Source organism: Cyprinodon tularosa, unplaced genomic scaffold (genome assembly GCF_016077235.1).
Source record: "Cyprinodon tularosa strain WSP-4 unplaced genomic scaffold, ASM1607723v1 ctg451, whole genome shotgun sequence".
Lineage (NCBI taxonomy): Eukaryota > Metazoa > Chordata > Actinopteri > Cyprinodontiformes > Cyprinodontidae > Cyprinodon > Cyprinodon tularosa.
This window is the reverse complement of record NW_024039176.1, coordinates 728,153-753,706: the sequence shown is the minus strand read 5'-3', so window position 1 is coordinate 753,706 and position 25,554 is coordinate 728,153. Positions and strand designations below refer to the sequence as shown.

The following is a 25,554-nucleotide window of genomic DNA, read 5'->3' as shown; positions in this document are numbered from 1 at the left end:
TAAACAAAAGACTTACACACACCTAAACTTTATGCTCTCATAATAAGCGATAAAGCTTCTTTCACTTGTAAAATGGATAAAAATGTACTTCTATAAATCTCATGTTATAAACAATGATATGTTGAGTATATCCTAAGGATTCAAAGTAAATTCAGGTTTGTAAGAAACGAAATGTTTAAACAGTGATTCCTGGCCATAAAAAACTCAAACTTGAAATAAACCAAATTGACTTTATTGTTTTGGTGTGGAGCAGCAAAGCAGAGAGGAGCAAACTGGTGCAGGACTGGTTATAATCAGTGTGCAGCTCTCACCAGTCCTTTAAAATAGGAAATTTAAACTAACAGTGCCAAACCCACAAACTAAAGTAAGATGAGGAGAAACGCCTGTGGACCTATGAATAGAAAGCTGACCCAGAAGCCTCAGGCTGCTATAAAGAGTGACTTGCATCACTAAAGCTCTTCAAGCCCTTCGGATGAGTTTCCAAACCTATTTCTTTTAAGTCCTAACTGGTGGTGTTTGCTAACATCCACATTTCAGCACAGTTTCTGCTTAAAATACTCTTAAACTGTTTAACAGGGAGGCTGATTATTTTGCCTCATGCTAACCGATCCCTGTATTGTGCTGCTGATTTAAAGATGAATGATGCATTTTCTAGCTGATGCTAATATAAGGAGAAAAAAAAAAGAGGCAAATATCAACATCTGCCAGCTGATTGATTCTTTTTCTACAGAAAAGACTCTGCTGACTTTACTCTGCAGCCTTACATGATATGTTACTACACTATGAAATGATCAGCAACAATGACGATAGTCTGATTAAAGGCGAAATGGTGACACAGCTCTCCTGGTAATAACCCTAAGAGGCATACGTGTGAGCTTTCCAGGGCTGGAATGCGAGTCAGTGACCTTTTGGCAGCGACGCAGACGTCTGTGAGCGACAGCTGGCTTTTAGAGGAGAGGAGTCAGGCCACCGGCTCGCCAACGTGCTGTGGCACCGAGAGCTGCACAGCTGGGACCCAAAAGCAGCATGACGATCAGACGCAGGCGGACGGATCACTGAGCTTTTAGTTTTAGGGAAATCACATCAAGGGAAATTTGATCACAGGTCCTTGTTTTATTTAGCCCTTAAGGAAAAACTGAATAGTTTGGCAACAGCAGAGAGGTTCTTAATGAGGTTAATCTATCACACCGTTTAGCTCACCTCTAACCTGCTCATAGTGTACTCTAATAAAATAAAAAACTCTACCAGAAGGAGGATATAACCAGTTCTTTTGGGGTTTTTTTATGAAGGGAAACTGATGCAAACCAGGTAAAGAGGGTATTTAAAAAAAAAAAAAATCATATAATTAATTAAACTGCACCTGAAATTAGAGAAATTTCTTTCTGACTAGTCTTTAGCTGATCAAAAATAATTAAGAGGAATAAAGTAAACCATGGTAAGTGCCTATGTAGATAATAGAAGTAGGCGGAGTTGAAATGGCAAAGCTTGGGCGCTGAATTGGAGCACTAAGTGAAAATGGGTAAATGGACCTAAAGATCCTTGTTTCGTTTGGCTTTTAACTTTCCCAGCAATGCTACAAGGACAAAGGAGCGACACTACAAGGCTTTCAGTAAAATGAAATGATTCTACTGCCATATTTAGTTTGCAGCTCATATATAAACCAATAATTTGCACTTTAATTAAAACTCCACAATCTTCTCTACCAAGAGTAATACTCTGTTGTTAAGATTTAGGAGTTCCTGTACTCTGGCTTTCACAGGCAGTTACAGGTAAAATATCGAAACACTGAACCACATGGCTACAGATCCCACTGCAAGAGCAGCTTCTTATGATATGTACGTTAAGTTCTGCTGCACTCAAAACAGTGATTTACAAATAGGACACTAAACAGAAGCCAGCTACAGCTCAGAAAGGTTGATTTAATATTATTTAACATATTTAAGAGAAAAAAATTCAAGTCAAGTTGAAAAATAGAAGTTATATTCAAGTAACAAAAAAAAAAAACAGTTTGAAAGAGGCAAAGAGCGGAAAGAAGAAGAAGTGGGAACTTACAGCTGGATGGTAGAAGGGTAAAGCTGGATGTTCAGGACTTTCAGAGCTTGAACCTAAACGTTTCTCTCAGAGGACACCGTCCCCACCAAGCAGACACACTCAGTCCAACTCAGAGCCAGATGCACGTTTAAAATATCACCAAGAGGAGGCCCGCTGATAGTGGGCAGCTGTTCCCCTCCCCCAAGTTGCCCTTCCTCTCTCACACTTTATTCTTTCACCCCATCGGACCGGGCCTGCACTTCTTTAAACACAACCCTGTGCTCATCCTGAAGATGTTCACTCCTTTCTAATCAGCTTTATTGCTTTACTTTATTTAGTCACATCAACAAGATTCTTCATCTAGCTGCGATCTGCTGCTTATATTAGACACAGTAACATCATTAAGACAAGTTCTGACTTTGAGCCATCTAAGAATCAATCTGAGGGATTTGGGTTCTCGATCAGGTCCAACTGATGATCTCAGGGTCACCCAGAAACCTGACAGATTCCAGGAGGGTCTATTCTAAGCCTCTAACCAAGGCCACACGCAGCAAACCAAGAATTTACAACCCCAGGGGCACCGACCCAGTTTTAAAACATGTCAATAAGTTAAATCCATCATTCATTCATGTAAGTCCTGAGCTGAATTCTGTTAGTTTGTGCAACATCTGGAAAAAAAAGAGACTCACTTTGTTGACTTTTTGCAGGCTGGTGGTGGGGAGTGCAGCCAGGGTTTTGTAGTCAAGTTTTAAAGGTCCACCGCCAATGTTCTGGTGAAAATAAGAAAAAACAAAGGTAAGAACAATGTCCGACCAGTATACACACAGATTACCAAAACAGTAAATGGATTTCTTTAGTGTCTCCGTTCCGTCAGTAACTGGGAAACAAAACCATCAATTTGTTTATTGATGCATCAAATACATGAAGAAGGAAATCCTCTCTATATAAATCTATGTAAAAAGATCTTTGATTAGTATGTCTAAATTCAGCTAGTAGGGGTTCAGCAACAGACTGGGCTTAACTCCGCCATGCACACCTTATAAGCTAACCTGGTCTAAACCAGACTGATGCATGTAATTCCTCCTGAGTTTGTGAATTCACAGAACTCGTAACAAAATTATTGCATTAATAAAAATGTGCATAACTGCTAAGTGTGCTCAGAAAGTTTCCAGACAGGCTTATTTTTGCATCTATAGTTTATTCTTAGAACAATATCCTCATCTTAGCCTCAGCTAAAATAACTTCTATCAAACACAGCTTTTATGTTTCAGCCTCACTTTAACCTGCAGAAGCTGTTGTTTCAGTTTGCTCTAAATGCTGTAGGTGGCCTTAATCCATATGGATACATGTTCAGGGTGAAAAGAGAGACTTCTTGATGATGTTCTGAGTCTTTCTTTGAAATTAAAAATCACAAAAAAACGGTCTTTCTAGGACACTTATCTTACAACTCTTCTCCAGGTTAGCAGCCGTTTGATAACAAGCCAGCTTCTGTTCATTTTAAAAATTTAACAATGTTCCAAGGCCAATAAAAAAAAACGACCTTTTACATTTTCTGGCATATAATCTCACAGAAAGAGACATTTCTTTATTCTTATTTCCACCCCATTATGCCCCTTTTTTGGAATAAACAGTTTAAGGGTTGTGTCACTTTTATGCAGATATGTTATACCCTTATATCACCACAATCTCAGTTTACAGTCCAATCTGGTTAGAGTAAAGTTAAAAATTGGCCATTGATGATATGTTGGCCTCCTGTCAGGTTGGCGATGAACCCACCAATCGTGACAAATCATCTGTGTTGTTCCGTCACCTTAAGCAAAGCCTGCAGCTCATTTCCATCATTCACATATTTACATCAGTCCTAGCATTTAATAACCAGCTGATCTACTAAACCAGTTGGGTTTAATGTCTTTGGTCTATTAAAATCTGAAACATTATAGAGAACAGACCAGGTTATACAGACATTAAAGGTACATTTTTTATTCCTTTACCTGGAGGGATAATTTTAGGTCTTTTAAAAACAAGGACAGAGTACTAAAATCTTGTCCCTTTCTGAAAATGTCCTAAAATTCTATATGGAACCAGTTAAAAGTAACTAAATAAATGTAAGTAGAAGCAGCTTTAGTTTAGCTAATCTAGAATACTCTGAACTGAGCGCCGCAAGTTGCTTTAAATCAAGATAATAAACATATTATTTAGAGCGGCTTTTGACTGTGCTATCTAAACATAATAGTTACGTTTTCAGTCAAACTTTCCTTTAATTTATGTCATCATCTGTATTTTTTTTCCTTTATATAATAATTTAATTATTAATTTTTATTACTTGTGTTGCCTTTATGCCATCGCAATGTACTTTTTTTTTGTCATGTAGAGCACTTTGAATGATCTAGTACTGAAGTGTGCCGCATCAATAAACATCCCTCATCAAAAGAAAAAACAAAAAGAGCTGCACTAAGGGAAGCCCTGATGACTAATCAAATGATATCCAACATCCCACAGCTGGAGCTGTAACAAAGAGAGCAGTAAACACGGTTCATCATTGCTCTTCTTTAAAAGGACTAGAAATTTGGAAATGTTCCACAACAGAAGTTAACCAACTTTTACAGGAAAAACAGGCCAAGCAAACAGAAATATGTGAGCACAGAAACTTCCATAACTTTTAATCCTCAATACTTTTCATTGTAATTATAGCTCAACATCTCATTGTCTTGACTGAACCTTATCCTATATTATTTTTTGTGTAAAACTGGTATATTTGTACAGTTTGTTTTCAAGGTTAATCTCTTGAAGCCTAACCTTAATATTTGACATTGACGTCTCCTCCCCTACTTCGATAAATAAGCACTCATCCATCCGTTGACTGTGGATGCTTTCATTTAGCCCAGCATAATGTCATCTTCTATTAAGGTGTTATTTCATTCCATTTAAATCTATTTATTCATTTAATTTAGGACAATAAGCATCAAATCAAACACGTTGGCATTGTTATACAGCTAAATTTGTATCCGATGTCCTAAGGCAGGTAAGAACAAAAAGCATCCAACAAAAAGGGCAGATTGAATTTAAAGTTGTACTTCAAAGTTTATATATCCTCCCATTAAAGAATATGATAAATTGAAACTAATAATTCAAATAACACATCACTGAAAAAGTAATAAAAAATTACAAAAATGCAAGTAAAACAAAATATTGATTCTGAATTTTTTATCTTGAAGAATTATGACAAACTGTCCCAGATAAATTAAAGTACCTTGCCTTTGAACAGTGAAACCACATACCTGTCAGCAGATGCAGAGGTCTTACTGAACATTTGCTGAATATTACAGTAAACACCTGATTTCAGTGATTGCATCAAAGTGTTGCTAATCAAAGTTTGTGTCCAGGAGCTCCATCCGGTTTATTTACTTGTTCTATTTGTTCTAATCTATACCATGATATCCATTGTGTTCCTTTTTATCACTACTTTTGTCAATTTCAACTCACTGGCAGCTGATTTGTTTCTAATGGAAGGGTATTTAAAGTGTCAAAAACAACTGTAAGTAACAAATTTCTTCTCTTATGCTACAAACCTGATGTCCTCTTTTCATTTCTTCTGTTTTGGATACATTTTAGATTTCTAGGCTCAGCTACACTGTCTTGATGGCTCCATGGCTTTGTCATTCTACCAGAATAGTTCCCCTTTCCAAACTTTCAAATTAAAAGATCTTTTGAAATTGTTGATCAGCTAATTACTGGTTCTTCTTTAGTAACTTTCTGATAGAGAAATATTTCCACAGCCACTTTTGTTCATGTTTGCAGCTCAGTCTGCAGGTTTGTTCTGATGACATGCCTCGGAGCAGGGTCTCACCTCCGTCTCCTCTTCTAGCAGGCGAGTTGCCTCCTCACGCTCCAAACGCATACGCTCCTTCACCATGAGAGGAAGAGGAGAAGCAAAGAGGAAGACACCCAAGCGCACACAGTGATGCGATGAAGACAGAGATCATTTACAGACGAGGAAAGTATTTTTGCAGATGAAGGGGTAGGGATAAAGCGGCAAAAGGAGGTGGAGAGATGATTATGTGTCACACCAAACACACCAGAAGGAGAGAGGAGAGAGAAAGACAGGAGGGTAAGAAAGAGCAGAAATCACACCGGTTAGAAAGTACACTATTCATGTTTCTATGGGAGCAGAAAAAGCATGCAAAGTGAAACATTGCAGGGACAACTCTCAAACACCCCCCACACAGGGTGCAGACAGGAAGCTTCATCCATTCAGTCCCTTTCTCAGCTATGAAACCATATTTTCCTACTTCCTCGTTTGGCTAAACTGATTCACTCAATGTTAACCATTGAAGCATTTCCAGTTACTCACCACTTTCTCCATCTCTTCTCGCTCCCACTGCGACGTCTCTCTGACCATCTCAGACTCCTGTGAATAAAAAGTGCAACTTCAAAAAGAGGTTGTTTTTCTTTCAGCAAACCTCAGCAGAGAGAGGACTACATGTAGTAGGGACAGTAAGCCATGGCCTTTAGCAGACACATTCCCTCAGAATGGTCGCTCTTCCAGCAGCCTAAATTGGCCAAAAAAACAACCGTGCTGATGCTATGTGGCAGCATGGGTGTGTTCCACATGGCGTGCTCTAGCTAAGCTGGTGAAATTCCACCTCCAAACTGATGCTGCAGCACAATTGTTGCACAAAAACATTTGATTCACCCAGTTAGTGATACTGAGCGACACAGCAGTTCTTCATAGGTGACATTTTTCTGTTCAGCTCACTCCGTTTGGGCTCTATGAGGTTTGAAATTGATGCTGTTGTTTACCTGGTACAAACCGTGAAACTGTAGAGCAGTTCACTGTAGGATTTGAATCATACCTTCTGTATGATTTCCAACTCCTCTGGGCTCAGATCCCGGTCTATAGAAGAGATGCTCTCCATACTGTTCTTGCGCACGATGCCTGTTGCAAACGGGTTGGCAATGATCCCTGGAGACGCCTGGGAAAAAAAAGGAATTCTTTGATTTAGAGTTTTGTTTCATTGCTCACTATTTTTTTTTTAAACCATTTCTGGTAAACACCTAGAAGAATTTTTTTTAAGCTTTACTGCCCCCTACAGGTAACCATCTTGTTAGAATATTACAAGGTTAATGGAGACAACACTTGGTGTGGAAGTTGTTACTGGAGAAAAAAAAAAAAAAAAAACTATTTTTAGTTGTAGTTAGTTGTTAAAAAATAAACACATAAGGAACAATAAGCTTTTAGAAAGGATGCATATCAACTGTGCCAACAGATTGGTGAGCTTCAACAGGGATTTACACATCAGAAAATAAGAAGCCGAATGCTGTAGAAAAGTTGCTCTGTTTTATTCTCATTCTCTCTCTCGCTTTCGTTAGACTTGTAGTTCTATTTTGAGGTAAGGTGAGTGCACCAGTAAATTGTATAAATGGTCACAGTTATAACACATTCCTTACTTTACTAGTACTAAGAGCGTGACGCATCATCAGAGGAGGAAAATGAAGGGGAAGATGGAGTAAATGGCAATAAGCTGAGAATGAGACGGCGGCTGAACATCAACAGACTTTCAAAATGGTAGTTGTTAAAACTGCTTGTTTTCAACCACAAGGATGAGGTCTAAATGACTCAATTCAGCTTTTAAACCCAACAGGGCCAATATAGCTCAGCTGACAGAGCATCTTGAGCTATTTATAGATAAAGGCTTGCCTGCTATCTAATGCCAATGATAATCATGCATTAACCAAGTTGTTGCGGACCTACAATACTTACTTTAGACCCAACGTGGCATAAATGAATGAAAATATAATAATGACAAATAATGTAGAGTAGGGCTATCCTGGACAAATCCATTCCATAACACTAAAGCAGGGTTCACTGTAGAGTATAGAGAGCTTCTATGCAGGGTGAGCAGATCCCGATCTGTGCAGATTTTTTTTTTCCTTCTGTCCCAGTTCCCGCCAAATTTAAACAATATCCCACATTTGACTGGGTCAGATCATGGTACTTTTATTAAAAAGAAAATAATAGATAAATTAGCCGACGAGGCTACAAAGCAAAGACTTACGCTATGACGAGCTTTAGTATGCTCCAACTAATGCAGATGTCGGATTTTATTATATAAAAAAAGGGAATTATGTTTAAAGAAAAGGAAAATGCAGCATTAACAGCTGTGGGATGGTTTAAATACGTAGGCTACTACGATTCTCAAAGAGCAATCTGTGAAGTTTGTTGAAGTTTTTGTTTTTTTCCACAAAGAGGAAAAAGTGATAGGCTGTGCTTTTCTTTTCTTTCCCTTATTGTTGTGTTTTGTTTTAAATTCAAAGAGGATCATTGTTTTACTTTATTCGTTTTCTGTCCCTATGAACTCCCTATAATTGGTATCTATTCTGTTTATTAAAATATTTAATTGATCGTCTGCCCCACCTACCATATCAGCCCTGTGATTCCAAACGTGGAAAACATGAATGATTTCTCCTGCGACAGAGGTTTTATTTAGTATTTCCATAAAGCGAATCTGTTTTACTTTGCAACCGCGTTTCCCCATCAGAAACGGAATTGTTTTCTCCTCCTTATCCGTCCTCTAGAGTCTAGACTACCGTTTAGGCCACTCAAAGAGCTCACTACGCTTTTGAGTGCAATGCAATGCTACACATCACTGTTTCCTTAGAAATAACAGCAGACATGATTTGATAAAACGAAAGCACTGTTTTTTTAGCTTCCGAACAATGTCCCAGTGATACGTCATTGGTTTTGTGGCTGCAGCCAAAGCATTTGGTATCTAAGGAGGTTCCTATGGCACACTCTTGGATTTGGCTGAATTATGTTATTGCCATTGACAATAACTGTCCAGTCCTCACCATGAAAAAATTAAAGCTCTATTTCTCTTATTAAGTGTTCAGCCCACCTTTGAGTAATGCATTCTAAATCTATAAATGTTGATAAAACATTTGATCTACTGCATGTAGTGTAAAGATCACTTCTTCTCTTTTAAGGTTAAGGTTAGTGAAGTATCTATTTTTATTTCTGAGGGCTCACCTCGACAGCAGTGACCTTACGCGGGTCGAATCCATCACACACCAGCATGACCAGGGAGTCCCCGACAGCACGAAGGACTCTCACTGCCTCTGTGTGGGTCATTCCCAGCAAGCTGTGGTTGTTCACCTCCAGGATACGCATGCCGACCTGCAGCCTTCCATCTCTGGCCGCTGCTCCAGTCGAACTCACCTGAAAAGAACAAAGTCACAGCATTATGTTTCCAAAACTGGCTGATTACTCAAAAACACCAGAATATGGTTTGACTTTTGATAAGTTACGGACAAAAAGGTTTTCTAACTTTTGAGATAAAGATGCCCTCATCTGTGGGGTCCAAGGGGTTTCCAGCATGACCTTTTGCTCCTCCACGGATGCTGATGCCAAGCTTCTCCCCTGACTGTTTCTGGATCAAAACCTCCTGCATCCCAGGTGGGGAAGGATCTCTCCGAACCAACATGCGGATCTCCTGTTTGTTAGCCAGGAGGGCCCGCACCGCTTCCTGGTGCGTGGCATGTCGCAGGTCGATGGAGTTAACCTCTAATATGCGGTCGCCGACTCGAAGGCCACTTTTACAAGCCAAACCGTGAGGAATCACCTGATGGATCAAGGAGCAGATGATAAGAGCACAACACAACTTACTAGAAGAACAAAATCCTTGAGTGAATAATGTGTCATTACCTTAGAGATGAAGACCCCGGGTTCATTGATGCCAAAGGGGTGACTGGCATGGTCACTGCCTCCAACGATGCTCAGTCCAAGAGGGCCGCCTGACTTCACTAAGGTCACCTCCTGTTTGAATCAGAAGGAACAGCAGGAATTTTAAGGTATAAATAAAGTTAAAATTTGAGCACATAAGCAAAAATAAAAGTAAGGTATATCATGAAAACAAGACATCTCAGCAGGCGATAAACACACTCCTTTCATCACAGCAAGCCATCATACCATGCACCATCTTCTCTGCAGCTGAACAGCATAGGGAGTGAGGTGGAGACCAAAACATCACCCATCAATCAGGCTTCTGCAGCACAGCTCATCAAAAACCTCTAAAAAAATGAAGACTTCTCACCTCAATTGGATACTCGTCGTCAATCTTTCCCACGTTCCCTTGAAGGCCTTCCTCATCTTGGTCAGGAGAGGCTGAGGGCTCCGGGGGTGGAGGGGAGTGGGCTCGTGCCCGGTTTTGACCTGGAGAGCCTCCCGGTGCGCTTGGGTCTCTCTCTACCAGCAGTGTGATGGTGGGGGAGGTGCCGGTAAGGAGCGTTACTGCCTGGTCATGCCTGGCTTCTGTCATGTCTACACCATTGATCTGGATCGACAGTGAAACCAACCATGGAGGAGGAGTGAGCCCACCACGATTTTCCCAGTAATCATTTAAGGCTAACAGAAGGAATATTCACAAACCGCTGCTGTCAGTAGATTCTGCATATTACAATTCATTAGAAGAAACTAGATCTTGAGGCCCATGGAGGAGCTGCAGCGTTCCACAGCTAAAAAAAAAAGACTAAACTCACAGGACAGCTGTTAGCTTTGGACTCAATTCCCTTTTCCATCTCATTTTGAAAAGTACAAGAAAAAAAATAAACCATGAGGTTCAGTTTGCAGTTTAGGTTGGCAAACAGGTAGAAGGAGTAGAGCCCGACCCATTAATCTGTGGGCCAATTTATCCCCCGCAAACACACGCTCAAAGCTGCTGTTAGCGCAAGCACAGAATTAAATATTGGAGCAGACGAAGAAGGAGAAAGTGAGCAGTTTACTCCATGGAAAGCTGTGATTTTGCCAAACTACACTTTAGTGTTGCATGACAACAGACGTCCTTTGGGAAAGGACACATTAAGGAGAACTGACGAGTTTCATATGGGCTAGTTTTGGCAAACATATTAGCATTTTAGCTCTCTAAATTTAGGTCTTTGCGAAATAAACAATTTGAAAAGGAAAAAAAAGATTCTTACATTGTGTCCCACAAAACTTCATACCGACATGCAGGTTGTACTGAGCTCATAAATTCTTTATTAAATGTTTTCATTAAATACATTTTTAAAAGGCTCTAACTTATGTACACCTCCCATTAGCCTGCGTGTTTTCACTTTATGCTGTATGCAGCTACTTGTTTTCTTTTTTGAAGGTCCATGTCTAGAACTAAAACGTAATTAGTAAAATACATTAAATTACTAAATGTATACATATATTTATTTCACAGTCAGGTGTGAAGCCACTTCATGAAGGATGCAACAGCTGTTGGATGCAGAATCTGCAGGGTTAAAGTTAGTCAGCTTAACAGGGCTCCAGCCCTGTTAAGCAAAAAAACACCACAGATTTGAGGCAAAATCTAAATCAGCAACTCGAACATTGATTCCATTTACAGTCTTATGGTAACTGCTCAAATTAAAGTTGCTTATGTTAGTAAGAAAATATGATTTTTTCTCGAATCATATTTTTGGTTATTATGAGAATTGTAGTAGAACTATGCTTGGACAGTGCCTATCCTGTGTATTTCCATGTTAATGATTTTTTCGTTTATATTATCGGCCAATATAGGATATTGTTTTTTTTTTTTTTTGAAGCCCCTAATATCAGGCGCAGCTCAGTGCTCAGCAAGGGAGGGGCAGAGGAGCAGAATCAGCTCCACAGAAGTTTCTTTTTGCGGATTGCAGCAGAAAATGACTTCTTAAATGGGTCACCTTTTGGCCGATGTTGATTTATGAGCCAGACGCTGAAATAGAGCCCGATCGATTCATCGGTCAGGATCTATTTTCAACATAACAACTTTTTGCCTTTGTTTACTTAAGATGAGTGGAAAACTTGAGTTCTCACCAAAGTAACAGTTCTTAAGTCAATAAAGGCAATTAAATTACTGTTTTATTCTTTTTGTTTATAAGACTGCCCTTGTTGACAGCTCAGTGTTAAAAACTGCACAGTGCTCCATCCTGACAAGCAGAGGTCAGCACTGACCCGACAGTAACGGCCCTTACCGCTAGCTGAAAAACTCAGCTGCTGTGGAAGCATTCATCTATCACAGCAGCAGAGCAACACCACACCCACCACCAAGCAGGCACGGAGACTCGCTCAGCGTTAGTGAGCATGCAGAGGGACGGAGGGTAAAAACAGAAGACAACAAAGGAGAGGGAAGGGGGAATAACTGCCGGAGAGAAAGTAAAACACATCCAAGGCTGCATGACTTGAAGGAGACACTTCAGAACAGAGCAGCAGCAGTGCATTCATCACCCATATAGACGACACATCAAGATAAGAAGACAAAGAAGCAAACTTCAAAATGTGATTGGAGGGGAAAAAAATACAAAGACATGCAGGAGGCCATAAGCTGTTGATTTAACACCTTGAATATTCATTGACTCCTCCAAAACTCTCAATTCTCTCAAATTAGGGATGCTAATGGCATTCTATATTAGTTCTACTTAAAAGCATTTTGACTAAGATCCCAAAGTGTCTGGCTAGAACATTTATTTGATCAAGTCTGCCTTTGATGTGCCAAACCCAACCAGAGTCCTGATAATAGTTACAGGGCTAACACTGGTTCAGGAGGTGTAACCGGTGTGCTGTCCCACTAAGTCTTTCTATCCTAGGGAAGAAAATTCACCAGCATTGCGAACTGATGGTGATCAGAATGGCTGATGTCTGTGTGTGGCCTCCCTACCTCTGCAGGGTGCCCCATGGCAGCGGTGGCTAAAGCGTAGCTTACCAGCATCAGCATAGATTAATTCTTAAATGCAGTTTAAAGTGCTTTGGGGTTATTAGACTTGATATAGCACTCTATATACTATGTACTGGCCATCAGCCAAACTAAAACATTAGTTTAAACACAAAAAAGAACAGAAGGAAACATTTTACTGTTGTTCCATAGATATAATATATTGCAAATCTAGTTTAATAAAATTCCAAGATTTTCAAGGTTATTAATACATATATTTTCTTGACCTTTATAACCATTAGTCTTTGCTTTAAAATAGTCAAATGGAGCTTAACAGAACTGCTCTCAAACACACAAACAGTGTGAGACGGACCCTGCTTAAAACTATGCATTTAATTTACTGTTAAAGGACTGGAAGCTGCTAACAATGGTTCTGCATCTTAAAGCTTCAAATAAATGGAAATTAAACTGAAATATCAGATCAGTGCAGCACCGAGAAATAAATCAAAGTTTAACGTTTAGATGATTGTACTCACGGAGAGAACCCTGTCTCCGACACGCAGCGTGCTGTCTCTGTGTGCGGCTCCTCCCTCGGCAATTCTAGAAATGTAGATGCCCTGCAAACCAACACATGGTCACAAATTTCAAAATTTATCTTTTCATCTCTTATTTTAAAAATATGCTTTATGAACCCTTGTGCATAATTTTGAACAAAAGCAAAATAACAAAGATGCTTGTCATGACTTGTAGGAAATGTAAAATGTTTGGCTTAAAAGACTAAACTTTGATTACAAAAATGGGAGGATGTAAAAACAAGATTCTATCAAAATCTGTCGTCATGTCTCTTGGTTATTTAATACATATAGGTTATGAAGTGTTATTTAAAGAGTCTCCGAGTGAACCGGAGAGATAGAGCATCAGGGTGCATACACAGAGCCTTTCCTATCTTTAACACCTGGAATTTAAATAGTTCTTATATAATCCTGTTAGTTACTATAAAAAAAAATGTCCAGATTAAGTCCAATAAAAGCACATTTAATTACCAAAACCATTTAATCTAGAGGTCTTCAACAGGGGGGTCCCCAGAGATACTGCATGGGGCTCGCAAAAGTTTTGGTTGATTAGACCAATTTTTTCAGCTAATTGAAATATCTTTAAATCCACATTAATATGAATTCAACACACTTTAGTAAACAGATAAATGGAGGCAGAAGATGTCTTTCAGTCATTAATGCACACATTCAGCGACACACAGGAGCTCTTTCAAGCTGGGCACCGTTTCATTCACAACACCTGTCCCATCAACCAGGAATCAGAATCAGAAATACTTTAATAATCCCAGGGAGAAATGACTTTCGTTATATTACTCCACATGTAATAGAAAGACTATAGGACCAGTTTGATATAAAACTATTTAATACAATAATATAATTAGGGGGTCCCCGCTCCATCTCGCCATCAGTTTCGGGCTCCTTAGCCTGGAAAAAGTTGAAGACCCCTGCTTTAATCCATCCCCCTTGAAGATATGCCCCTTCTCTGCTCTAACTAACTAAGGAACATAATTAATGAGGAACCATGTGAGCTGCTATCCTGCTCCAAAGCATAACCTGAAAATACTTGCAGAGGCAAAGGCTGCGGCATCACATCCACCGTAGAACCAACCATACAACACACAACTGCCTTCATTAAAAACAAAAGTTTGAAAAAGAGCCAACACTTACAGTCTGACCTGCCTAAATCACACGTCCATGAGTCCTTTTGCCCCCCTGTGCTTCCTGAGCTACAGAGCGGCGTCTACACCTCTCACCATGTCCCATCAGTGGAACTATCATGTATCAGGGTCGGCTATTCATATCTCTGTCACCCCGGTGACGACTGTAAACGCTGTGGCCAGAATAGGCTTTGCTAAAAGACGGATATCTTTCACTGTGACAGTTACTGTATGTGTTGGGACTTCCTAACTTCCAAATTCCTCATTAGTGAATTTATACAAAATATAAAAAAAAATGAAATGACAGCAGTGGTTTATAAAGGTATAGTTTTTAACCTGGAAATATAAAAAAGAACACATAAAACACACTGTCAAAAATGCTGTCATTAACAGTGGTGCAGCTTACCGTGTCCCCTGTACGATACGGTGTTGAGCCTTTGCCTCCTGCGATACTGAATCCAAGGCCCTTGTCATTCCGGATCAGGCAGGTGGAGAACGTCTGCCGGGTGCCGCTGGGACTGCCCTCCAAGTTGAAGGCGAGACCGCTGCTCCTCCTCTCCCGTGGGAAGTAGTCGTCCTCTGGCCTCAGCGGTGTGGTGGTGATGGCGTTCTCGGGCTCCACCATGCGCTCCCGCAGTACTGTCATGGAAACCGTCGCACCGGAGCTACGGAGAGCTTCAACTGCTGTGTGATGCTCTGCTTCATGAAGGTCTACGCCGTTCACCTGACAAACGGATGTTGGTAAAACTCAACAGGTCGAGAGAGAAACGTCTCTAATCTATTATAATCGTGCTCATTTGTACCTCTAGAAGCTTATCTCCCACTTTCACTCCTGCTCTTGCAGCAGGACCGTCCTCAGATACTCTGGAGATGAAGATTCCCTTAAAAAATAAAAGAAAGTATATTCAAACTCTGCAGTCCACATTTCCTTGGTGCCATCCTCAGCCTGTCCAAATCCAGGTGGACTTTTCACCTCATCATCTCCCTTGTAAGGTGTAGATCCTTTTCCTCCCGCTATGCTGATACCAAGTCCACCAGATTGTCGCACAATGGTCAGAGAGTGCTGCAACGTTGATAAAACAAGTCAGGCACCGCATGAATGAACGAATACCAACTTCAAAAAAGGTCACACCAGGTTTTGAAGGTGAAAATAATCTTGTTTGATAAATTAGCTTTTTTACTGGTTTTGGTTTGATCCTTTATGATGATGACTAACCTTTAGTCTACCATCAGTCAGCACCTCAATAAAGAGTCATTAAAATGAGATCCTAACTTTGGCAGAAAACCAATGCTATTTATGACAAAAAGGCAGATTAATATACCTTTGTAATTTTTGAGCTATGAGAATATCCTTCAATAACAATGTCTTTTTCTTTTTTTTCCCCCAGATGCACGTAATGTGTAACAAAGGTGGTAGCATCATCTTCTAGGTCAAAAATTAACAGAAAACGCTGAGTTACAAAGTAAAGAGTCCTGCATAAAGAAACCGTTTTGGACTTTTAATGCTTTTTAGACTCCAGGTAAACACAGTAAAATAATAAGTCTACTTGTCTGAAAAATAAATAAATATAAATGTTTAGGTTAGAGCAGTATAACATTATTGTATAACTACAGATCTAAGCTAATTTTGTGCTGTACAAAGATTAAATGAACTCTTAATAAATACTGCTACAGGATCACCTTAAAGCCAAGAGAGATTAGTTTGAACATTTTAAAATATGATTTTCAAATGATTCTATAGACGCAACTGAATAAGGCATTTAAAAGATGAAGGACTGGGGGCATTTAGGTTTAGAGTTAGGAAACGTAAGTAAGTATCAGATATATAACGGGGGTTTCTATTGATCTTCTTTACTAAATAAGCATTAATATGACAGTTTGGGAGTATTCACAGCCTGGTTGTAAAACAGAGAACTTTCAGCATAAAATGGTGATAGAAGAATTTAAAAATGTAAAAGATTTTTCACAATAAAAAGTAACTTACTTTTCAATACAGAACATAAGGAGGATGCATCACAAAGAACATGCGTTCTACATTAAGCTATGTAACAAGTTAAGAGATTGTGTGACGGAAAATTATGCCTTTATTGGCAACCATTACACGAGCGGCATGATATCTCAAATATTAAATTCATGCTAAGAGAGTGGATGGAAACTAGAGGAGGGAGGAAAGTGGAGTAAACATGCTATTCCCTGCATTTAAAGTCACAGCCATTTGTTATTTAGGAAGTTCTATAGTTGCACTTTAAATTGAACCTAAAGGATTTATCCATGCAAAGACATTTTTCTGCTTAAATTACCTAGAATTGAAAAAATGTAAATAATTTTGGAGAAAAATCCCATTCTAGAAATGAGCAACATGGACAGAAAAACAGAGAGCAAAGCTGCAGAGCGAGATGAGAGCAAGAAAACATGCAGTGTGCCACAACCTGAGCTTTGCACCATCAAAGTTAGAAAGAAAAGGAAGCTCTGGCAGCATTTTCATGGCAGGACAACATATAGCACAAACATAAACCCTTTAAAAATCTTCACAGCATAACCCTGACCAAGGATTATACACTGGAAATTCTGTACAATCCTGTCTCATTTAAAAATCTAAATGATTCTATTAAAGGTGACTTAGAACTATTCAGATATATTTTCTATGCATTATCATTTATAGTTATGGAACAATCTTGTGTACCAAGTGCCTGCTTTGAAAGATTAAGAGTTTTTTATAGTATGGAGAAACAAAGAATGACCATCTTAATTTTGCTTTTCCAAAGTTTTCAGAAAAATACATGGTTAGGTATAAAAAAACACCTCATGTTGGGTGCTAGGTAAGAAAGACTAAAAGATGCTTTCTTCAGCCAGCTCTGTAAGAGCTTATTTTTGATAACATAAATCGTAATTTGTCAAATGATATCAAAATGTTTGCCTTTCTTGTACTTTTCCAGTCTTAAGTAATTAGGAGTTCTGCCACACTTATGCTCCCGTTAAACATCTGTTAGGAATTTATTTGTGATTTTTGAGGGTATTTCTCTCCCCTTCCTGAACGTCTGTTAGCTTAGGTGGATGTATGATGCACACATGGGCACACAGGGTGGAAAATAATAGGTACAGACCTCTTCCTCCTCAATTCGAGCAGGTTCAATCAGCAGATTATTGACTTGATCAAATGACACCCCCTGTTAGGACAGGAACCAGCAAGAGGCATGCGGATTAGTCAGGCCAAAATTAATATATACACTCATTCCCACACCCACGCGGTACACGCTCTCCATTAACATCACACGTTCCACATCACTATCTGCCTACTGAAGCAGAAGTGACTCCACTTTCGCTCCCCAGCCACCGAAAGCAAATACAGGCAGAGGTGGAAAGACAAGACCAAGGAGCTGAGCCAGAGTGCAAAACAAACACCAGTGTGCAGCGTGAGCAAAAACAAGAAAGCAGAAGAAGCACAAGCTACAAACTGTAAGATAAGGATTTACTTCCTCGATGGTAAAATCATAGAGGACTGTTTAAGCCATGATTTATAGATGGGAAAAAGTATATTTTTGTGCAATACACTAAAAATTTTACTTTTTTCATTGCTTAAGTCCTCAAAATGTAATTTGCTGTACTGGGTGCTAACATTTAATGTATAGATCTTGGTGATATTTAGGAACATAAAAAATAGAATTTAAAAGAAGTAAAATGTGACTAACAATCAAATTGACTGGATAGCCATTTATTGGCCACATTTTTCATTTTTTAGCTCCCCTGGTGAAGATTGGAAATAGTTTTTGTTGCAGCAGATTTTCATAAATAAACCAGCTCTGTTAGGAGCAAGACCAGGAATAAAAAATAAATAAAAATACAACAACAACACACAAAAGACACCTGATGCATTTAGTTCAGTATAGAGTTGGATCTATGAAATTACACATCACAATGTAATTGTGATAAAGTATGTGGATAAATCTATGAAATATGAGGATGCATGTACTAAAACACACTGCACAATGGTGCATTTGGTAGCCCTGTTGCCTTGCGGCAACAAGGTTTTGGTTCCATTCCTGGCTAAGGGTCTTTCTGCATGTTTTGCCCGTGCATATCTGGGTTCTCCTCGGCTGGTCCAAAAATATGTCTGAATGTGTGGGAATGGCATGTCTGTGTGTCTCTGTGTTGCCCTATGACAGATTGGCGACCTGTCCAGGGTGTACTCCATGTAGCCCCACCGCAACCCTGTTGGAATAAGCGGAAGAAGATAGATAGAAAAACTAAAACGTGGTTGATTCTCGATAGTTTAAAAAAATAAAACAAAAAATGTTTTATATACGATGTGAAAAGCAAAAGGAACAATCCTTCTGGCACTGTTGGTTTTTTATAGACATGTTTCCTAATATTGTTTTTATTTTTTACACTAAAAAGATGTGTACAGCTTGAATAATTGATTTTTTTTCCTCCTAAACAGTGACTTTCCTCGCAGAATTGATGAGCTAATCGGTATTTTAAGAAAGCCCACATTTTTGACAAGTTAAATTTTTTCCTCAATAGTTGTCCCTAAACCAGCTTCTATATTAAATATGCTGCTGCCAAAAAAAGGTACTTTATTCTAAAACGTGATTTTTCTAATACATCGATCTTAATAGGGGTATCCAATGTTAAAGTACACCGCAGTTTATTAAACTATTACGGTATCTTTAATGCCTTATAGTGGTACCAGTGTTTTGTTAATCTATCCCATAACTTATAACATTTAAAATACTTTAATTGAAATTCAAGCATAAAAAAACAAAAAATCTATTGAAATAAATGTACTTCTATAATGAGTTTTTATCGAATACGAGGCTCGTTAGATCTCATATTCCAGCTCTGCCAGTAAATGTTCTGTCTGGTCCAAGTTCAGCCACACAAACAGAACCACATTCATAACAACACACACAGAACAGATTTGGTGAGATGATCGTTGTGTTAAGCAGGATTTGAAAATAAATCAATACAAGTCATTGAATCTCCCCAAATACTGCACATTTATTAAGGAATCAGCAGCAACTGATCAGACGTTTCTAGAATCAGTGGTGCACATAAGCACATGGGTGAAATGTTATGAAAAGCAGAGAGTGCAAACATTATCAGCAGATGATTTGTAGTGTGAAGTTTGGTTTTCGAATGAATCGGTGTTCTGCTGAAAAAGCAGATTTTGATAGCATGATTTACGTGTAGATAATATGCATAAACTGTGGTCTGAGGTTGTCTCTCATGTGAGGTTTTGGTAATTTTCTCACAAATGTGTTTCACTACTGAGGGATGTTTAAAACTGATGGTGAGGATGAATGTTTTTCTAGTTTTTATACCGTCTTCCATAAATCCAGACTGCATGCTGCGAGAGCCTGAATCAGGTTTACCTTGACTTGGCTGGAGCTGCCCTGATGCCGGATGTCGTCCAGCTCTTCTATTCTGTGATGGTGCTGAGGGGTGCCTACAGCCAGCTCAGCCCCCTCCTGCTCCTCTTCTTGCTCATCCTCAGCAGGCTGTGTCAGGGAGTTGAGCCCATCAGGACTGAAGCCCTGCAGCAGTGCGGCCACGGCCTCGGGTTTGGGCAGCTTGTTGATTTTGAAGTGCTTCTTGTAGTGTGGTGTGTCCTTTCTGATCAGCCGCTGCTTCTCTTGGGGAAAAGCTGGCCTCTCGTCCTCTTCGTCGCTCCTCTCCCCATTCTCTCTGTCTTCTTCATCATCATCCTCATCTCCACCGCGGATAATCGGTTCTTCTGCAAAGTGCACGGTTGGCTTGGGAAAGAAAGTGATTCCATCTCAGAGATTTAAAAGCAAGAGTTGCTGTAGATTTCTGGCTAATAGTTTTAGTTATTTTTTATTATTCTTTACTAGTTTTTAATGGTGCCAGTTAACACAGAGTCCAAGGGTCAATCTCAAGAAATATTAATACAACTGCAAAGTTAGTTTTATTCAAAGAACGCCGGCTACTGGCATTTCATCTCAAGGCACTCTAAAGAGACACTTCAATCAGGGCATACAGTCAAGATTGGTGAAAAGTTTATTATCATAAAGAAAACCAAGTGACTCCACAGACTCAATGCAGTGGAAGCAATGAGATACTTAAGAGTTTGAGGGAGATTCAAAGATTGAGCCATGACTGAAACATGGATCTCAGAGGCATCTTATCAATGTTGAAAGGAAAAGGGACTGTGCTGTTGCTGAGTGGTTCCAGATCATCCTTTTGGATGAAAATAAATGACTGCATCCATAAATACTCTGCAGTAGATGCATTAAATAATGAGAAAGCCGTCTCAGTCAAACACACCGGTCATATACTGTACTATGGAATGAGTTTTTCAGTACTAAAAAAAAAAACACCTGGATTTGAAGTTTTCCTTCTCTTTAGGCCTCTGATCTTCAAAATCAATTTTGATTGGAAAACCAAAATAAATTTAGTTTTCCATGATATTAAGTTTCTTGCTAGACCAGCCACAAAATGATCTACTGGCATATCTGTGATTATATGGTTAGTCTAATAAATCAAAAATGAAGTATTATGACTGGACAGGGAAAGACTGGAGAAAAAAACAACAACAAAAAACTGCATTTCTCTGATGAAGCCCCCTTCAGACCGACATGATGGCATCATTATATTTTGATGTGTCGCCTCTTATCCAAGGGAATATTTCATTTAAAACTCTTTGCAAAAACAAAAGTTTGGGGTTTATATTTTTGTTGAATGTAGAAGAGCAAGAATAAACAAAAGGATGGGTCAAAACGCTCTCAAAAACAATCCAGGAAAAGTTTGATAGAAGGAGCAACACGAAACAGGATGGAAACGATAAATATCTCAGAGATTATGACATTAAATTTGGGATCCATGACCATAACAAGATGTGTTCAACTTTCAAAGGTAAGAGGATAGAAGAGACTGACCTGCAGCAAAGAAAAAAAATTCTTACACTGTTTAACATTTTTTAACAGTCATTGTTTACCTCAATGTATTCCACCTCCATCTCATCCAGGTCTTCCTCCTCCTGAGGAGACTGGCCATCAACCATGTCCTCCCTCTGTGAGTTAGCAACTACATTGTGTTTGTCCTCGTGTGACGTGGCAGAGAGTGTGCTGTTGGACACCTGGGAGTCGTGGCTCTGATTTGAAACATCACTCAGTCGTTTCTCCTAAAAAGAGAGATTGATTTCAAAATGCCAGTAGATCCAGGCAATCCTGGACAAGTCATCAATTAAAAGTCTGATTTTTATCACCTGTGGGTCAAGGGACTCATCTTCTCCATCGGGTCTGGATGTGAAGACCTCATTCCTCCTGTCCTCAATGCCCTTCTTCATCACCTTCAGCTCACTGGGATGAGGGGTGGCTCTGCGCTGGAGACCCTGAGGAAAAAGAAAACCCCTTTGTGAAACCAGCTGACTAATAAATGTCTCATCATCAGCAAAAGACACAGACTGTTTGATTTCTTTTATAGAAATGTACTAGCTGATCGCAAACAGCCCGATCAAGCAGGCGGAAAGGGAATCCCACTTTCTTTTAACTGATTCTGAATGGACCACAACTAAAGCCCCTGTCACACCTTGACGATTTAGAGCTGCCTGACATATGCCTGACATGCGGAAAACTATGAGTACGCTGAAGCACTCTGAAAAATGCTAGCACATGTCAACATCATCCTCAGTAAACAACAGCTAGGTTCATACCGCGATCAAAGAAATGTTTTTATCCAGGTCGGGGCGCCTCCAGGTGCATCGCTGCCCCACTCAGGACACTGGCTTGTGACATGCGTTATGCATAGGTTAGGCTGTCGCTGGACATAATACCAAACCGTCATACTAATAAGAGTCTTGAATATAGAGGCTGCTACAAAAGATGTCATTTTTTAAACACAGAAACTACTAAGTTTGCTAAATGCTAAATATGTTTGAAATGTCCAGCCTAATAAGAGCATCAGAATGACCTAATCTGTGGTCATCCAGATGTAAATAAGACTTGGAGTTAAAGGAAATTAATTAAACTAAAGCAGCTGTAAATTGGAACTTTTGAGCTTCCGATAATAAGTAAGACAAAGCTGGTAGAAAAACTAGAATCTGGTCAAATCAGTATAAGCACTTTAGAAGGTGTTTGTGGAAAAAAAAATATCAGATGAACTAAAAGATTTCTCCTAAAAATATCTTAGTAATGATTTAATAGAAGATGAGAGCTGATGAAGGATGAGTAGGAAGGAGAATATTTTATCATAATGATGAAGGTGTAGCATTTACTCACTCTAAGCTCTGCTGCAGCTTCATCATCCTCCTCTTCAGCTTTGGTCTCCTCCTGGAACTGAATGACGGACACTCTGTTCAGATTGCTGTCCGTCCAGCTGTCGTCCACGCTGTTCTGCAGAAGGTTCTCTGTGGGGTAAGGAACGCAGCGAGGAATAAATTCAATCAACTTAAACAACCCAAATATGCTATCAGAAGCAGCTCTATCTTAGCAGATAAACCTACAAAATCAAATCTGTGAATTATTGATCTTTACAGAGCATTCTTTTGAATATATGGTCTGTTCTTCTGAATAAATGGCTCACCAAGGCTTGGTGACGGCTGTTGGGGGAGCAAATAGCAGGTCAACACTTTCTCTCCCGTTCGCTCATCATCATCTGTCTGGAACTTGAGCATGGGCTGGGACTGGTTCTCTGCGAGCCACATGGCCTTTAGGTTGAGGTTTGTTAGGGCGAAAGGCAAGTTTTGTAGTCTGGACAACAAGGAAAGACGACATAAGTTCAAGCAGAACCTCTTCCTTTGAGTGGGTGAAGAGAAAGAGCTCCATATGAGACTTCAATCTAGAAAGCCTAAACTCTAAGCCAAAGGCGAAAAACCTGAGCAGACATGAATCATTTAATGCTTTCAGTTTGTAATTTAACAAAAAATATTAACGTTAATGCAGGGAGGATACCCAAGCATTAAAAAAAAACAACAACGCTTTTACGCTCAAACTTCTGATGTCGCATTCAATTTCAAGTGTAAATACAAAAACGTTTACTATGAATTTAGTTGGGAGAGTTTAAGCTAGCTAGCTCTTTAATGGCTAGACTTTTTAAGTGTGCATCAACACTGAAATCACATTTCTCAGAACATTTTCACTGCTTTGACAGATAAACAATTTAATTATACTCAAAACTTTATAATCATCCCGGAATGAGACTACTCAGGTATTTCTTTAATCACAGTAACAAAATAATATCCGTATGATGCTGCTTCTTATGGAAAACTGGCTCTATTTAGGCACAGAACCTCTAGGTAAAGTTTGTGTTTTATTAACAGTGAAGGTAAGGCTACCTGTTTCCAGCTACATCTAGCACATGCAGCTCGGTGGCGTCTGCCAGCTCAGCGGGCAGTTTGCTCAGGCGGTTATCTCTCAACGAGAGGACGTTGAGGCTGGTGCAGCCGCCAAGTTCTTTGGGAACGCTGCCAAGCCGATTCCGGTCTACATTCAGGTTAGTCAGCTTCTTCAGCTTGCCCAGCGAGCGAGGAAGCGTCTGTGAGGGGAAACGAAGGAGATTCAAATCCTGTTAAAAGAAATGGCGCGCATGGACAGATTTACTCTATCGTAATAAAATTGTACCTGTAAAAGATTTTCTGTCAGAACAAGCTCTGTGAGGTTTTCACACTCTCCTAAAGAGTCCGTCAGCTGAGTCAATCGGTTCTGGTCCACTTTCAGGATGGACAACTGCTTTAAGGAACCTGGGAAAAGAACACAAAACGTTTAGAAATGTATCTGAGCCTTCAGACATACTAAATCATTGCTTACTACCACAAGTCAATCTTTCCATAGACTCCAATGAGCAGTCTTTATTTATACTTCAGGAAGGAAGGAAGGAAGGAAGGAGAAACGAATGGATGAATGGACTGGAATAAGGCCAAAATCCGTTTTTATATGATGGGTTCATTATCCAGACTGGAGAGGCAAATGTTTTCCCAAACTCAAATCTAGAAAAAAATACCTATATTCAACTTTTCCAGGTGGTGTTTATTAGGGTATATGTCTGTGTCATCTTTAAAATAAGTCTATTTTCTCAGTTCTTCACTGACATCATTACTCCAGTAGAGGGCAGCAGCACCTTTATTAAACAAGAGTCTTAAGGCACACAAATGTTTTCCAAACCAACTTTATAGAAACTATAATTTTGCAGAGCAAAAAATAACAGTGTGCTGTACAAACACATGAGTGAGAGAGAGTGTCCTATTTTTTTTTTAAACAAACCAAAGGGAAAGGAGTTTTCCACAGAACTGAACCAGTTAAAGCTTTTTTCACCTATACTGTTTGGAATGACTTCGAGCAGGTTCTGCGTGAGCAGCAGGTCGGTGAGAGCCAGGAGGCCGCTTAGCTCTGATGGAAGCTCCTCCAGGTGGTTCTCAGAGACATCCAGACACACCAGTCGCCGAAGGTTACCTAGCTCCTGTTTGCAGAAATTAAATGAACAGGTACGACTGTGTAATTAACTCAAAAGCATAGTCATTTACTTCATTACACAGTCAAAGGGAAACACGTCATGCAGGAGATGTGTTTATTCAAGAACTGCACTTACAGGTGGTAATGAAGACAACTGATTACGGTCCAACCACAGCTCTCTGAGGTTGGGGAGAGCGCCGAGCGTGTCCGGCTAAAACAAAACAGGATAAAGCAACATCAGAAACAAAGAGCATTTTGAAAACACAACATAGGTTGCTATTTTTACTGCAAAGACATGGAAATCAGACTTCTGCACAATGCATGTTTACAGTTAGTGGAATCTGGCCCAATCAGAAAGCTGCAAACATGAAAAAAGACCAGTGGATAACTTCTGAGTCATAATTTCCATCATTTACTCTCTGCTATTATGTTATTCCTATTCATTACTCTAAGGTCCATATTTGTGCAACCATTTTTTTTCTATAATCCTTTGATGATTTTCTCCAATCCATAATTTCCCCATTGTGGGACAATAAAGAGATTTTCTATTGTTTTCTATTTAGTGAGATATTTAAGAGCATGATCTCTTAAAAATAACCATGGATCCGTTATAAACTGAAACCAAACAAATAATCAGAATTGTAATTAGGGACTATTGCATAGTAGTTAGCATAAATTTCCAATTCTTTTGAAGTTACTGCCTTATTGTTTTTATCAAACATACCTGTTTAGGTAT

General features: G+C 39.4%; 1 protein-coding gene across 20 annotated transcripts in view; it reads right to left on the bottom strand.

The window, feature by feature from the left end:
• The window catches only part of scrib (scribble planar cell polarity protein), a 93,858-nt gene that overhangs the window by 15,510 nt on the left and 52,794 nt on the right, over positions 1 to 25,554 (bottom strand). For 16 of the 20 annotated variants that reach the window (XM_038300589.1, XM_038300593.1, XM_038300596.1 and 13 more), the window contains exons 7-28: positions 24,955 to 25,029; positions 24,681 to 24,825; positions 23,991 to 24,109; positions 23,705 to 23,904; positions 22,954 to 23,120; positions 22,650 to 22,777; positions 21,638 to 21,763; positions 21,368 to 21,553; positions 19,785 to 20,165; positions 17,517 to 17,579; positions 15,386 to 15,475; positions 15,216 to 15,293; positions 14,819 to 15,136; positions 13,238 to 13,318; positions 10,122 to 10,361; positions 9,734 to 9,844; positions 9,357 to 9,650; positions 9,059 to 9,247; positions 6,885 to 7,004; positions 6,383 to 6,439; positions 5,879 to 5,935; positions 2,721 to 2,801 (exon numbers count right to left, since the gene is read on the bottom strand). In XM_038300589.1, the coding sequence (XP_038156517.1) occupies positions 2,721 to 2,801; positions 5,879 to 5,935; positions 6,383 to 6,439; positions 6,885 to 7,004; positions 9,059 to 9,247; positions 9,357 to 9,650; positions 9,734 to 9,844; positions 10,122 to 10,361; positions 13,238 to 13,318; positions 14,819 to 15,136; positions 15,216 to 15,293; positions 15,386 to 15,475; positions 17,517 to 17,579; positions 19,785 to 20,165; positions 21,368 to 21,553; positions 21,638 to 21,763; positions 22,650 to 22,777; positions 22,954 to 23,120; positions 23,705 to 23,904; positions 23,991 to 24,109; positions 24,681 to 24,825; positions 24,955 to 25,029 (3,306 nt within the window). The remainder of the gene's footprint in view (positions 1 to 2,720; positions 2,802 to 5,878; positions 5,936 to 6,382; positions 6,440 to 6,884; positions 7,005 to 9,058; positions 9,248 to 9,356; positions 9,651 to 9,733; positions 9,845 to 10,121; positions 10,362 to 13,237; positions 13,319 to 14,818; positions 15,137 to 15,215; positions 15,294 to 15,385; positions 15,476 to 17,516; positions 17,580 to 19,784; positions 20,166 to 21,367; positions 21,554 to 21,637; positions 21,764 to 22,649; positions 22,778 to 22,953; positions 23,121 to 23,704; positions 23,905 to 23,990; positions 24,110 to 24,680; positions 24,826 to 24,954; positions 25,030 to 25,554) is intronic. The other 4 variants (XM_038300591.1, XM_038300609.1, XM_038300606.1 and 1 more) reach the window with 2 other exon arrangements.